Raw genomic sequence first — 17,101 nt, 5'->3', positions numbered from 1 at the left:
AAAAAAAAAAAAAATATATATATATATATATATATATAAATTCTCTCTTAACTAAAAAATAAATATTAAAAAATTCTCTCTCTCTTAAAAACAAACAAACAAACAAACAAACCTGTAAAACCTAGGGCTGGGGATATAGCTCAGTGATAGAATACTTGCCTAAAATGAACTTTAGGTTCAATCCTCAGCATTGCCCAAAACAAACAAAAAACAAAAACAACAATAAAAAAACTGTAAAACTTAGAATAAATGGATAAATTCCCAAACACATACAACTTACTAGAATTGAATCAAAAAGGAAATCAAAACAGGCAATAATGAGACTGAAGCAATTTCCCATCTAAAAAAGTCAGGACATGATGTTTCTCCTGCTAATTCTACAAAACTTTTAAAGAATAATTAATTTAAATTTTTCTGAAACTATTCTAAGAAAGTGAAATGAAAAGACCTCTGAGAAACTCTTTTATGAAGTAATCATTATCCTGATACAAGAATCAGACAAAGATACAACAATAAAAATGCTACAAATTTAAATTCCTGATGAAAATAGATGCAAAACATTCTCAACAAAATACTAGCAAACTGAATTCAACAGTACTTCAAAAAAATGTTATACACCATGATCAAATGGCTGCAATGATGGTTAAACATATAAAAAACAACACACATGATACTACACATCAACAGAATAAAGAGCAAAAGTAAATGATCATCTCAATGAATGTAGAAAAGTATTCATAAGATTTAACATAAAAAATCCTCAACAAGTTAGGTACAGAAGTAACATACCTTAATGTATTAAAGGTTGTAAATAACAAATCTACTACTAATATCCTATCAAATGGGGAAAAGCTAAAAACATTCCCTCAAAGATATGAAGTGAGATAAGGATACTCACTTTTACCAATCTTATTTAATATAGTATTGGAAGTCTTGATAAGAGCAATTATGCAAGAAAATAAATGCAGGGTATCCAAATTGGAAAGAAGTTAAATTATCAATGTTTGCATATGATATGATTTTTTACATAGAGAAAGCTATATAATCATCAAAAGATATTAGAACTGATAAACACAGTAAAGTTGCAGATACAAAGTCGACATACAGGAAAAAAAAAGCAGCATTCACATATAGCAAAAGCAGAGTTACAAATTAAGTTGCAAAAAAAGCAATTTAATTTGTAATAGCTGTAAAAAAATAAAGGTATTTAGGAATTAGTTTAATTATGAAGCAACAGATCTCTATAATAAAAATTATAAAACATTGGTAAAAATTATAAAGTACATAAAAAGGAAAAAATGTTCCATGTTTATGAATTAGAGAATTAATATTGTTAAAATGACTATACTACCCAAAATGATCTATAGATTCATTGCAATTCCCATCAAAATACCAATGACTTTCTTCATAGAAATAGAAAAAAAGTCCTACAATTGGCTGTAAAGCATACTCTGCAGTGATAGCAAGCAATTCTTTCCTATTCAAAAGGCATTCCTGACTATTCCAATTTATGCACAGAAATGTCGCCAGATTGCCAATAAATATAACTTCTTTTTACTCTCACTAATTCAGAGGACTCATTTTTTTAATGAAATATCTCTCTATTTTACCCACTAAAATGGATTAAGCTGTATATTAAAATATTTAATATTTTAAAATATTATATACAATATAAAATAATAAATAATATATAACATATTCATTAAGCAATGGCATCTGCATAAATTGAGGTTAATCAATCATGAGATTCAGGATTCTGTGAAAGCATAGACTGCTTCACAGAGACTGCAGAGTGTAGCCAGTCTGTACATAATCCTGGGCCATATTTGAGGAGACTGATAAAATGTTTTCATTTAAACTGAGCTCATTAACTGCATTCCTGTGCTATTGTTATGATTACTTGCTTAATCTATTGTTATATTTTGGATATGAGGTGTCTCCCTGAGCTCCTGTATTAATGCAGGCATTTTGAAAGGTAGAATGATTGAATTGTGAAAGATGTAACCTAATTATCATAGTTTGAATGGACTGACTGGGTGATAACAATAGGTAGGAGAGGAATGGCTGGAGGAGGTGTGTCATTGGGGGCCATCCCTGAAAGGATTCATCTTCCTTTTCCTTCTTCTCCCTCTGTTTTGTTTATGCAACAAGGGAAGCAGTCTCCCTCTACTATATCCTTCCCCCATGATTCCCTGCCTCACCATGGACCTATTTTTGATGGTTTATGGATTGAGATCTCTGAAACTATGAGCACCAAATAAGCTTTCCTTCCTCTAAATTGTACATGTCAATTATATTGGTCACAGCAATGAAAAATCTGACTAAAACAACTATTCAATATATGATATAACTTATGTTGTTAGTTTTTAAATTACTTAACAAAATTGTCTCAGAGCATAGCAACCAGAATAGAATTATTTTAATATAATCTCACAACAAAGAGGTGATGTTGGTGAACATTGGCTAAATATCATCCCATTTACCATAGATTATAAAGAATATAAAAAATATCACATGCTTTTCAAGAAGAACCTGTAACATGAGATAGGATTATGAGAATTAGACGTAGGTGTCAGAGATCCATATGCCCCTACTCTAATTGTTAAATAATTTAATTTGATGTCTACCAAGTATCACTAGCATCTGAAAATGCCCATCATAAGTTTGTTTAATGCTCCCTTCACATCCTTATTCCTCAGTGTGTAGATGAATGGGTTGATTGTAGGAATCATCACTCCATAGAACAGAGCCATGAACTTGGGTTGATCCCTCGAGATGGAAGAGGGGGATTGAATGTATGTGCTAATGCCTGGGCCATAAAATAAGAAAACTACAATGAGATGAGAGGAGCATGTCCCAAAAGCCTTTTTCCTTCCTTCAGAAGATTTAATCTTAGATATGGCATGTCCAATACTCACATAGGAGACAAGAATTAAGCATAGAGGAACAGCTATTAAAAAAGAGCATACCAGAGAGAGTGTAAACTCATTAGCCTCCTTTTCCCCACAGGCAGTCTTTATCAGAACTGGAATCTCACAAAACAAGTGATCCAGTTTATTGATGCCGCATAGTGGCAACTGTAATGTTAGAGTGACCTCAAAGACACCATAAGTAATTCCACTTATCCACATAATGGACACTAACAGGATACAGATGTGCTGATTCATGATAAGGGTGTAGTGCAGAGGCCTGCAGATGGCCACATAGCGATCAACAGCCATGAGAGCCAGGAGAAGACATTCTGTGCTTCCCATTGTACTGAAAAGAAACAACTGAACTGCACACCCCACATAGCTGATGGTCTTCTTAGAGCTACCCAGGTTAAATAGCATCTGAGGCACAATGCTTGTGGTGTAACACATGTCCAAGAAGGAGAGGTTGGTGAGGAAGAAATACATGGGACTGTGGAGACTGGGATCTAACTTGGACACCAGAATGATGGCAATGTTTCCCATCATGGCCATTGGGTATGTTATGAGAAGAATAACAAACAGAGGAAGCTCTAGCCAAGGGCGGTCATCAAAGCCTAGTAGGATGAACTCTTCTGGGTGGCTTTCATTAATGAGTGCCATTCTCTTCAGTTTGCTTCCCCTGTATTAAGAAAGTGTCAAAAAGAGAGTTATGAAATGTTGAAACATAGTTCAATATTGGCAATCCATTCACATATGATGGCATGCAGTTACATATGGGGCAAATAATATAAATGATGTTACGCCAGGTGACCAAATTACCTTTCACATCAGTACAAATTAAAGGAAGTTACTTTCAACATGTAAAATTACCTTTCTAAAACTGAAATTCCTCCTATATTTAATCAGTCTGACAATAAATATGTCCTGGAGTACTGATAAAGATGCAAGGAGAAGTGGATATGACTATGTTTTAGAGACTTCTAACAATGTGTCATGGGACAATAGAATCTGAATATTTTTACTTAGACATACAACTGCCAGTGGATATGAGGTACCTCATATTCAAGCAATAGCAAAAGAAGTAGGTGGAAAATACCTGGCCCTATGAAAAACAAGATAATCCTTATTTAATTCAAATAATTAATTGAATAATTATATTACCTCCATGCATAGTAAGAAGACTGTGTTGAATCAACTATTTCTTAGCCTTTTAGAATTGAGTGAAAGTTTCAAATATTTTTAACATCAGTTTTTTTTTTTTAAGTATAAATTGAGACAGTTAAGATTTTCCACTGCTTAAAAGTTTGGTTTTGCAGTCCAGTGTATTGGTGCAGGCCTATAACACCATGTGCTCGAGAGGCTCAGATAGCAAGAGTGCAGGCTTGTGGTCAACAAGGGTAACCTATGGAGAGCCTGTGTCAAAATTTAAAAATATAAAGAACTGGGATGTAATGCAGTGGTAGAGGACCCCTAGTTTTAATTCCACTACTGCAAAACAAACAAACAAACAAACAGAATAGATTTTCAATGTGCTTTTTCTCACATAACTGATAAGTTCAAACTTTGAGCATTTAAGTTTTATATTAAATTTTAGTCAATTTATCCTTATAAGGGACTTTCCATTATAAAATAAACATAATATTATCCTATTTAAGTATGAGCATTTGAAAAATGATAAGTAATTGACTGATTATACATGGCTACAACCATATTTTTTGAACTACACATAACTGCTGTCAGGAGAAACCTCAATATCCCAGTTCAGGCCCCAGAGACTTATTCAAATTCACCAATCATTTCACATTTCAAGTACATACATATGTCTGTTTCTCAGCTAAAAGACACAATAAAAACAACAAAATTCGTTAGCTGAGTAAAGGAGTATTTTGAGAAAGGAAAATGAAGTAAAGCAGGTTTTAAAATTTATATTTTTCTTTTTCGTCAGTGGTGAAATATAGTCCATAAAATCCCTAATCTTTGTAAAATGGAGACTGCTCATATGGAGAGTTGAGACAGCGTTGATATGACAAAATTTCAGTTATTCTGCCAGTCAAGTAGTGATTAAAGTTTATCAGATTACATGCTTAAGATTAGAAGGCACAATTTTTATATTCTCTATTTTATTAAATCCTCAAAGCTATCCTGAGTGGATTCACACATAACTACTCAGAGATATTGTGTAAACATTGACTTTTGATTATAGAGTATCCTGATTCTGAAGTGTGTAACAAAAATATTAAAGCAATAATCGCAACTAATCTTTAATGCACCCTGTGTGCCAAACACTCCAATAAACACACTTCTTAAATCATCTAGTACATACCTCCAAACCACATAACAAAAATATTATGGTGCCCATATTTCAGGATGTTGTTAGTTATTAATTTCTATTGTGTGCTAATAACTAGAAGCTTCTAAAGATCAAAAAGCAATTAATACCTTAAATGAGGTAGTGAAATATAGAGACTATAAATATGAACTTTTAAGATTTCAAAGAAAACGTGTATTCTAGAAATATTTATTGAACGTTTTGTGGCCTCTATATTTTATTTGAGCTTGACTTATGCTAGATGTTATATGAACAAAACTAATTTTGAAACAATCTTGGTCCAAGTTCTTTTTCAGGTGAAAATCCTATGTTGTAGGCATAAAATGAAATAAGCATGGTCAGAATTCATTGAATACCATATTGCCTATTTGTTGGGAATACTTATTTTCACATTTTACATCTTTCAAGCAATAGCTCTTTGTTTTTGTTGTGTTTAGGATCAAACCCAGGGCCTTGTGGATCTTAGACAAGCATTCTACCACTGAGCTACCTCTCTAACCCTACATTTTATAGTTTCCTATTCTTACCAACCTTCAATTTATTTTAGGTTTTATCCTCCAGGATTCCTTCCACAATTAATTACTTATAACAATTAAGACAAATAATCCTTCCAGTTTAATTTCAATTTTTAAGATATCTGTATTATTTAGAATTTTGTTCTTATAATTCACCTTAAATGTAGCTTTATCTGTGAATGGAGATTACCCCTGAGCCCTTCATTTCTCTGGATATTTCCCTCAATATATCAGTGAAGATGTGATTAGTCTATTTGATTTACTCTGACATGTACTAAAAGCTCTGTAATTATACTCTTGGATCTCATCTTTTCATATTCATGCTCATATTTCATTATTTTATCTCTTGGAATCCCATCTGCTGTTTTGTTCTTCTGCTTCTAGTGATTTTCCATTCCTATCTCATTACATAGGAATCCGTTTATATAAAAATGTTAAAAATCATGTTAATAAATTGCCAGTCTGTTCCTGTTGACCTCTTCTTTGTATCTTTCCTCACATTTTTTCTAGTGTTGCTTATTCACATTCTTCATTTTCATAACACATAGTATTTTATCTGTTCTTATAAGACTTTTTAGCTTTACAGTGAAAAAAGGATGACACAAAGAAATCAATGTCATTTTCATCTGAAACCAATATCCCTGAAACACAAGAAGTTAATATGACTATTGACCAAACATTTTTAAATGATACATTTTTATAGTTTCATGAGTGAATGAAAGCTTCATATATCATTCAAGCAGTATCTGTCAGAAATACTCTATGAAATTTTAAATTATTTTAATGCTTTAAATGACACATTGAGAAAAAAATTAATTAAAAAGAGCAATCTGTTTGTTCCTAGAGCCACTGAACAAGATATTTCCAAGGTTTACAAAAAGCTTCCTGAAATTAAGTTCTCTCTGCTTCATACATGCATAGGCACCATGAGGCCCGAAAATCTACCCACAGCCCAAACTTTCCAAAGAATTCATGAACCTTTAAAAACAAATGTCTTTTTTCTCACCTTATGTTCAAAAATATTTTTTAATAAAAACAAATTTGTAAAGGAACACACTTGAATTTTTAAAACTACAGTCCATGGTTGCATCTTTACATATGAGTTTCAGAACTGTTTGTTTTTAGCTGATACAGGTCCAAAAAGGAAAAGAATCTGTTAGGAAAAAAATATTAGAAAATACCCAGAATGTTTTGTGGGAGTTCTATTTATATGCTGTTTCTGAGGTCCCTGGGACACTATATTCATGTTTCCTTATCTCATATGAGTTAGTAGAAAGAGTTCCTGGGGACAGAGATCCCTGTGGGACTGTTTCTTATGAACAATTAGTTATCTACTGAACTGAGGTGAGGAGCAAATCTCTTGTTAGATGTATTTGCAATAAACTCATTCAATTTCCCATCACACTAGACTTTGATTTTAAATAATATAGATAATAACAAATAAAACAAATAGTATACTACAAGACCAGAGCCAATCGGACTAAATGATTATGGAGAATTGATACCAGGCATCTTTGAATATTTTACTCCATTAAATCTCAGAATATGTCACATTAGATTCAATTATTTCTAGTCATAAGAATAAAGGCATTCAACAATGTGTTGCATCAATAAAAAGGTTTTTTAATGAGTAGGAATCAAATAATACGAAAAAAACTTCAAAACATTAAAGGTTTTACAAGTAGGTGAAATGGCAATCATTTGATGTGCAAACTATATAATATAGGCAAATGTAGATAACATTCAAATATAAAAATTACAAACTTCATGAGCATATTATTTTGAAAAACTAATTCAAATACAAATTATAGACACAAATGGAGAGTTTTCATTTTTGGAACTTCCTTCTTTGATTCATAATCTCTTCTTTAAGGATAATCATTACTGTCATATTTTTTCATTATGTATGTACTGAATATTCCCTATTCTCCTCTTCTACTCCAAGTCCATTCTGTATCTCAATATATGTCATATGTCAAAAAAACCAAAATAACAAATTTAAATATAGATTGATTTAGCTTTGTTCATGATTCATGAATCAGTGCACCCTACCTTCTACAAAATACAATAAGAGCTCTCACTGCACAAAAATAGAAGAGTGTGTTTTGTGATTTGGGAAGAAGCAAAGAGAAAAATAGAAACAGTTGATTTATTGTCATATGTCACTCTAGGTTACTTTTTATTTTCTTTTTTTTTAAGGAACATTGCCCTATTATGCTGACTTCAGATTGACCAGAATTCCTTTTCAGGAAAAACTAGTCTGTTTTGGAATTGATCTATATACCTCACATTTTAGTCTGATTATGTGGAATTGAGATTGAGTGACTACATTTGGGTTTGGTCTGTTCTGTTAGGGCCAAATGGGTGCTCAGTCCAAAAGAATAACCTCCCATACATTTTGTTTAATGGTTTATATTTTGTGTCATTCATCTAAAGGAAGAATCAAGATGATTCCTTGATAATTGGTTTCTGGTTTTGTTCAACTGAGGTACAGATATCAAGACAGTGAGTAGAACACAGCTATTTTGGAATATGTTCCTCCAGCTCCCTCTCAGCCAACACACACGAAGCTGCCTATGTTGCTCAACCAAAGATCAGAGCTCCTGAAAGCTGCCTTATGTAGAGAGACATTCTTTCTCTTTCTTCTTTCCAATATGACTTCTTCCCTTTGTTACTTTGGTTTGGTAAAAGGTTATTCAGTGTTAATAACTCTAAGTAGTCATTTATTCCTATAAACACATAGAAATTCCTTATTTGTATTCCTAAATCCTTCCAAGACTTTGTACATATTTCTTTAGCTAAATTCTAATTTAGCTAATTTAGCTAAATTTAGCTAATTCTTTAGCTAAATTCTAATTTAGCTAAATTTAGCTAATTCTGTCAAAATGTATGCTATTGACATGTATAACTAAAAAGAACCAATAAAAATAAATAAATAAATAAATAAAATAGTAAATATACTGAAAACAATGTTCATGTACAATAGATCTCTTGAAACTATTTGTCTAATGTAACTGACAATTTATATCCTTTAACCAACATATCACAAACCCTTACCTCCAAAGCAATATAGAACCTGGTAATGGCTGTTTCATTTTCTACATTTATGTAACCAGCTTCTTAGATCATTTTAATGAGTGACTTCATAAGATACTTATCTTTCTGTGCCTAGTTTACTTCACTTAACATAATAAAGTCCCATAGTTCCAACCATTTTGTTGCAAATAATATAACTTATGGGATTTCTGATTTTTTTTGTGTGTGTACAAATTTTCTTTATCTATTTATCCATTTCCTGTCTTGACTATTATGAATAGTCTGCAATGCACATAGTGGTACAGATATCATTTTGATTGTATTCTCTGTAGCAATAGTGCTGGAACAAATGTTAGTTTTATTTTTAATTTTTGAGGAATCATAATACTGTTATCCACAATGGCATTAAATTACATTCCCCCCAGCTCTGAGAGGCTTTCCTTTTCTCAAGTTCTCAACAATATTTCTTATGTCTTTTAGATAATAATCATTCTAAAAAGTGTTAGATCATCTGTGATTGGAGTTCTAATTTACATTTGCCTGGTAGTATCTTGAGCTTTTTTTTAAAAAAATATACTTATTGGTTATTTGTATATGTTGTTCTGAGAAATGCTTCATTTCTTCAGATCATTTGCTCTTATTTATTTATAGTGTTTTTCTAAATTAGTGCATTATAAATATGCATAATGTAAAATTCACTGTAGCATGTGCATATATGTACAGAGGAAAATTTGGTCAGATTCATTCTACCATTCCTCCTTTACTCATTCCTCCTCCCTCTCCCTTAATTATCTTCCTCTATTAGAAGTGACCTTTTTTTCTGGTTTCATGGAATTCACCACCCTATTTCTTTATATTCTCCTTATTTTCGTCTAGCTTCTGCATATCAGAGAATATATTTTACCCTTGACCTTTTGTGTCTTTTCAGCGCAGGTACTGGTTTTGTCACTATTGAGTTTGAACCCAATATCTTTATATTTTCTAGATATTAGCCTCTTATCAAATGCATAGTTGGCAAATATTTCCCCCATTTTGTAAATTGTTTCTTAACTCTCAATTTTCTGTTTCTGTGCAGAAGCTTTTTGGTTTAATGTATTCCCATTGGTTTATTTTTGCTTTTGTCTTCCGTTGCGTTGTTGGTATCATATCCAAAAAAGTCATTTCCCAGATCAACATTGTATTTTTTCCCCTATGAATTCACAATATGAGAGTAGAAGTAGGAGTTCCCATGGTGCAGTTAAATCTTTTCTTTGCTCAATGGGAGACTGCTGGCATATTAGCAAAAGCCAGCAAAATTTTGACAAAGCATTTCAATAACCCCCAATCTCCTATGGCCCTTCTCTCCTCTTTACTATACTAATCCACACAATACATTACAGACATATAAGAGACTTCAAGTCTGAAGCTTATAGGTGTTTCTTTTATATAGTTATTTTTTTTTCCATTGTAGAGAGCTGTGCCAGAGGAAGTTAATTTTGAATTCTAAGACTTAGAAACTGAGTCTGCAGAAACTATTGTCACCCTGCTTGCCACTTTAATTTTTATTAAAATATTCATTATAAAACATACTGAAGTACTGTGGAAACAATTTATATTAATAGAATATCATATTAAATTATTTGAGTAAAAAGAAATACTGTAAATTCTTTGTTCATTCATTTTTTACAGACCAAATCCTCTGTGATAAAAAACTATTATCTTTTTACAACATATATCTATGTCTTTTTGTAGTTGATAACATTTTCCTTGAAATTTGATTTCATTTTTCTACAATTCTTTAAATATATTCCAAAAATACTTTACTTTTTAATATCCAAAGTGGTTCAATCATAGTAATTATGTACTTGCTAACTAATAATAACTATTAACAATAAAAATATTATAGAGCTAGGCATATAATTAACAATGTAAAAACTAAATTTCAAAATTGTTCAATAAAATTTATTTTTATTCTTTATTTGTTGCACGTTGACACGTGAAATTATATTTCTTATATACAACATGTGTTGAAATATATATATATATATATATGAAACAACAAGTGCATTACCGAATAGTTATCATTTCTATGATGAGACACTATATATCTACTTTCTTTGTTTTTTTTTTCAAGAATTGAATACATTATCTTTAGCTACAGTCATGCTGTGCAATCAAATTTTTGTCAAACTACAACTATGTATCCTTTGGCCAACATTCTCAAATCCTTACCACTCTTAAACACCCCAGTTTCTAATAACCACCATCCTACTTATTGTTTATATGAGAACTCTTTTAGATTCCACACCTGAGATATATCATGAGTTATTTGTCTTTTGTGGTTAGCTTCTTTCCTTTAACATACTGTATTGGAGGTACATCTGTGTTGTTGCAAATGACTGAATTTCCCTCTTTTTTGTCTATATAGTGTTCTATTGTGTGTTGCTATCACATTTCCTTGATCCATTAATCAGTTAATGGATACACATTAATTAATCTCTGTTGTGAATAGTCCTGTGATAATCATGGGAGTGCAGAGATTTCTTTGACATACTTATTTCACTTCCTTCAGATATGTATGCAATGTGTGATTGTTTATCATATAACAATTTTAGTTTTAATTTTTTTAGCGAGCTTCATTTTATTTTCTATAATGGTTGTACATCCCATTAACTGTGTGCAAAGGTTTTCCTTTGTCCACATCTTTGTCAGCTCTGGCTGTCTTTTGACTTAGATAATAGTCATTCTAATTGGATTGAAATAAAACCTCAATGGGTTTTCAGGATATCATTGATGATTAGTAATATTGAACAATTTCTCATAAACCTGTTGGCCACTTTTATGGATGCTCTTGAGAGAACTTTCTATTCAGGTCTTTGGCCCAGTATTTATTTGTGTTCTTTTTTTTCTTGCTATTGAGTTATTCAGATTCCTTATTCATTTTAATATTTACCATCTATTAAATATATACTTTGCAAGATTTTATCCCATTTTGTAGGTTTTCTCTTTACTCTGGATTATTTTCATTGCTTTTCAAAGTCTTTTAGTTTGATATAATCCGATTGTCATTTTTTTGTTTCTGTCACTTGTGCTTTCAAATTCATTTTCAAACATCCATCACCCAGGCCAAAAGTTTTTATCCCTCTTTTCTTCTAGTGGTTTCATAGGTTTAAGTCTTACACTTAGGTCTTTCTCCATTTTGAATTATTTTTTTACTTTATCAAAGATAACATTCTAATATTCTGATGGATTCAGAATATCATATTTTATTAGCACCATTTATGGAAGAGATTATTCTCTTCCCTTTGTGTATTCTTGGTATCTTTGAGAAAAATTTGTTTGGTTATAAGTGAGTGGCTTTATTTTTTTTGCTCTTTCTTATTTTCCACTGGTTTATGTGTGTGTGTGTTTGTGACCAACTACCATATAATTTTGGTTACTATGACTTCACTGAATATTTTGAGCCAGTTTATGTGACACTGTTGAATTCTTTGTCATGTAGTCTACATCTCTATCTCTTTAGAGTCAGTTTTTGGCATATAATTCTGAGCATTTGGTGATATTATTTTGCCATGGTTGTTCTTGATCCTTGTGGTTATGTATTATGTCTATGCTTTCAAGAAGTAGGTACTTATTCCAGTCTTGACAGCCTGGTTTCATGTTGGAATGCCTTTTAAACTGTAAGTCTGTTGATTGAATTTGGGTAGTCCTTCTGAAGGTGTCCTTGAGCCCATGCTCTACTATCATTGACATGCTATGGACACTCTAAGCTAAGATTGCCATGCTGATGGGATTTCATGGCCTTTGAAGTTGGTGCTGTAAGCTTATGGGCCCTGAGGTATATATTGCACTTTGGTGTGCCTGAGGCTTGTAGCTACTAGAGGTCTTTCTGCCAGAATACTTTGGATACACAACAGTGACCAAGGCATCTGTAGTTTGTCAGCAGTGATATGAGCTGGAGAATGAATTTGTCTGGGAGAGGCTACAGGTTCTTGCCTCATGCTATAGCCTATCTGATGGATCAGATCATGTGTCATGGTCTAAAGTCAGGGACTGTGGATGACTCTTGGCACTGGGTTTTACTTTGTTATCCCTGTGTTGGGTTGCAAGTTAAAGTCCTATACTTACTTCTATTTTATTATTCTAAGTAGATGACATGTTCCTCTGCACTATTCTGCCTGGTGTTGTGAGAGAGGCCATGGGTAATATTAAACAGTTCTTCCTGTCATCTTGGATGTGTCTTCTTTATCATTATACAATAACTAGGTACCGTGATCTCTCATCTGATTTTCTTAGGTCTTGTAAACATACTTTTGCTTATATAATCATTGTTTCTATTCATGAATTTGTAGAGGAAAGAGTATTGTTAATAGGCATATTCTCCATCTTGCTCTGCCTTCCTCTGAAAAACTACTTTCTTGACATTATACTTCTTGAGAAAATGTACATCTTCTGTTTGGTCTTCTAGACTTAAAACATCTTCATTTTCTTTAACTCATCTCTTTCTCAGAGGACCCATATTTAATAAAATTTCCAAATTAAACTATTATACCAATATCTCACAATTTCTCTCTTTTTTCATTTTTATTATCCATCCTAGTCAATAATCTCATGGTTATATTAACTTTATCAAATCATTTTTTAGATATTTTCTACTTCAAATTATTTTTATGCTACTAAATGTAGTCTTAAAATAGAGATCTTTTATAATGTAATGATTGAATATACTGTAAAGTATCATCACCTTTATCAATGCACATTTAAAATTTTACCATTGGTTGTGGTCCCTGGTTCTCACTTAGCATAAATTCTCCTTCTAATGTAACATACATGTAGTCTTCAGCTTGTAATTTATTGAATTATTCATAATTTTGCATGTGTATTCTTAAATGCACTTCATTTTACAAATAGCTTGTTCTAATTGAAGAAAGCATGTATTTAAAAATGGAAATGCGTTATAGATTTAACAAGTCTATAATGAATATGTAGTTTAATCATTGTTTTGTACCTAATAAAATTATAATTTGTTATTATTCAATTTAAAGTAAATAAATAAATACTATTTCTGTTGATTAAAATTGACATAAATTCATATGTACAGACAAAAAAGCCCAGAGATTCTGACACAATGAATAATATGAATGAATGATAAAGACATCATTCTAAATGAAATAAGAGAGTCACAAAAGTATAATTATTATATTATTTCAATTTTAATATTTATCTAAAATAGTCAAATTCATAAAAACAGAAAGCAGAAAAAAATGGTTTCTAATGGTTTGGGTGAAGAAATGGTAATTTACTGTTTTGTGTGTGCAAAATTTCAGTTTGAATAATAAAAGATTTTTGAAGATGGATGGTGGTGGTGGTTACACAAAAATGGGAAAGTACTTAATGCCACCAAACTGTAAGCATAAAAAAAACTAAGGTGGATTTAAAATTATACAATAAATACAGTTATAAAATTTTTACATGATATTACATTAATATGTATAATTTCATGTTTTTATGTATGTTAAATATACATTTAAAAGCAAAGATAATAAGATTATTCGTATTTTAGTGTGATTTAAAAATACATTAAAAATTTTTCAAGTATAAAATAAATTTCATGTAAAATGAAAAACAATATAGGCAAAAAAGAAAAAAAAAGAAAAGCTCTCTTTTGAGACTCAGTTCTAACATAAACTATACAAACTCTATAATAAATGATGGATTTTCATTTTTTTTTTCTCAGCAAGTTCATTCTTTGGGTAGAGAAAAGCTAAAAATTTTTGCATGTTTGTTGGGTATCTTGCTACTTTATTGCTACTTTTCTGATGGACTCTTCAGGTTTTTCTCTGAATAGAATCATATCATCTGCAGACAGGGGTAATTTGACCTTATCCTTTCTTTTATTTGTATGGTTTTTATTTCTTTACCTTATATAATTGTTGTAGCTAAAATTTCTAGTCCTATATTAAGTAAAAGCAGTGAGAATGGACATCACTGTCTTGTCCCCAGTCTTAAAGCACAGGGAACAAAAACAAAAATTGAAAATGGGATTACATCAAACCAAATGCTTTTGCACAGCAGAAACAATCAACAGAGTGAAGAGACAACCTACAGAATCTGGAATATATAGAGAGCTCAAAAAAACTTAACAGTAACAAATTTTAAAAATTCAGTTAAAAATAAGCAAATGATCTAAATAGATATTTATCAAAAGAATTACAAATGACTGATAAAAATATGAAAAAATGTTCAATATCATTAATCAGCAAATAAATGTAAATTAAAACTCTAGCTAGATACCATTTTATACCAGTTAGAATGGTTATTGTAATAAACAAACTAACAAACAAAAATAAACACCAAAGAAACAAAAATGAAAACAAAAAATAAAACAAAACAAAAAATAGCAAATGCTGGTAAGGATGTGGAGAAAGAGGAATAAACAGTAACAGTGGAAATGTGGAAGTTTCTCAAAAAGAACTGCTAAATGATCTAGCTACCCCACTTCTGAATATATATCCGAAGGAAATGAAGTTATCATACAAAAGAGATTTCTGCATGCTCATGTTTATTTCCACACTATTCACAATAGCTGAGATATGGAATCACCCCGAATGCCCATTGATAGATAAACTGATAAGGAAAATAGGTATATATGTGTATACACACAAACACACACACACACACACACACTGAAGTACTATTCATTCCTAAAAAAGAAAAAGAAAAAGAAATCCTGTCATTTGCAGCAAAATGCAAAATGGAGAGCATCCTATAAAGTAAAATTCTAGACACAGAAATACAAGTATTGCAGGTTCTATTTCATATGTGGAAACTAAAAAGTCAAACTGAGGGCTGGGGATGGGGCTCAAGCAGTAGTGCGCTTGCCTGGCATGCATGTGGCCCGGGTTCGTTCCTCAGCACCACATCCAAATAAAGATGTTGAGTCCGCCAAAAACTAAAAAATTCTCTCTCTCTCTCTCTATCTCTCTCTCTTTAAAAAAAAGCAAACTGAACTTAGGGAATGGGTGATTGGATAGGGGCAATTGTGGAAGATCAGTGGTTGGACGTGATCAATGTGTGCTATATACAGGCATAGAAATATCACAGTAAATTCCATTGTTTATACAATTAATGTGTTAATAAAAAGTAATAATGAGGCACAACATCATTGTTTATCAATGCTGGATAATTCAAATCTTGAAGGGTTCTTGGAAGACTATCAAAGATTTCAAATGCAAAGTACCTAAAACATTCACTGACTCATGCCCCTTTTCAATATTTGTGTATGGTCTTTCTTATGCATCTCCTTTATTATACTATTAGCTTGATGTGCTTCTATATACTTGTTGTAGATATTCCAATCTTTGACATCTGCCTTTGGAAAATAACATTTTTGAGGGATCTATAAAGAGTCTTCATTCTTATTCCAGAAACATATTCTTGAAAGTGCATTTTAACAGTGTTTTAATTCTACAGTATAGCTTATTTTGAGGAAACTTAAAGAGATGAAAAACTGGAAGAGGCATTATTGAAAACAAAAATAACCAAATACCTAGGTCATTGGTCCACTTTGAATTGAGTTTTGTACATGGTGAGAGATAGGGGTTAAATTTCATTATAATACATGTAGATTTCCAGTTTTCCCAGCACCATTTGTTGAAGAGGCTATCTTTTCTCAAATGTATATGTATGGAATTTCTGTGTACTATGTGATATCTGTATTCATATGGGTTTGTCTCTGTGTCTTTTATTCTGTTACACTGGTCTTCATGTCTGTTTTTGTTCCAATACTATGCTGTTTTTTTTTAACTCTAGCTCTGTAGTATAATTTAAGTTCTGGTATCATGAAGACTCCTACTTCTCTTTCCTTGCTAAGGATTGCTTTGGCTATTCTGTGTCTCTTGTTTTTCCAAGTGAATGTCATGACTGTTTTTTCTATTTCTATGAAAAACATCATTGAAATTTTAATAGGAATTTCATTAAGTCTGCATAGCACTTTTGTTAGTATGTCCATTTTGACAATGTTAATTCTGCCTATCCAAGAACATGGGATATTTTTCCATCTTTTAAAGTCTTCTTCAATTTCCTTCTCTAGGGTTCTGTAGTTTTCATTGTAACTGTGTTTCACCTCTTTTGTTAGATTGATTCACAAGTTTTTTTTAGGCTATTGTGAATGGGATAATTTTCCTATTTCCCCTTTCAGCTGACTCATCATTGGTGTTTAGGAACATATCTAATTTATGAGTGTTGACTTATATCCTGTTACCTTGCTGAATTCATTTATGAGTTCTATAAGCTTTCTGGTAGAGTTTTTTGGGTCTTCTAAATATAGA

The 17,101-nt window shown here is 31.5% G+C and overlaps 1 protein-coding gene across 1 annotated transcript; it reads right to left on the bottom strand.

Moving 5' to 3' along the window:
* Positions 1-2,636: 2,636 nt before the first annotated feature.
* On the bottom strand, positions 2,637-3,572 carry LOC107133784 (olfactory receptor 2B11-like). The gene has a single exon (XM_015475977.1). It carries the CDS (start codon positions 3,570-3,572, stop codon positions 2,637-2,639), a length of 936 nt encoding a protein of 311 aa, XP_015331463.1.
* Between the last annotated feature and the right edge of the window lie 13,529 nt (positions 3,573-17,101).

The sequence above is a fragment of the Marmota marmota genome, unplaced genomic scaffold (genome assembly GCF_001458135.2).
Source record: "Marmota marmota marmota unplaced genomic scaffold, marMar, whole genome shotgun sequence".
Lineage (NCBI taxonomy): Eukaryota > Metazoa > Chordata > Mammalia > Rodentia > Sciuridae > Marmota > Marmota marmota.
The sequence above is the reverse complement of the archived record's forward strand: the minus strand, read 5'-3'. Positions and strand labels throughout refer to the sequence as shown.

Bases quoted from the DNA above. Each gene is read 5' to 3' on its own strand.
- LOC107133784 (XM_015475977.1), bottom strand. From the start codon at position 3,572: ATGGCACTCATTAATGAAAGCCACCCAGAAGAGTTCATCCTACTAGGC.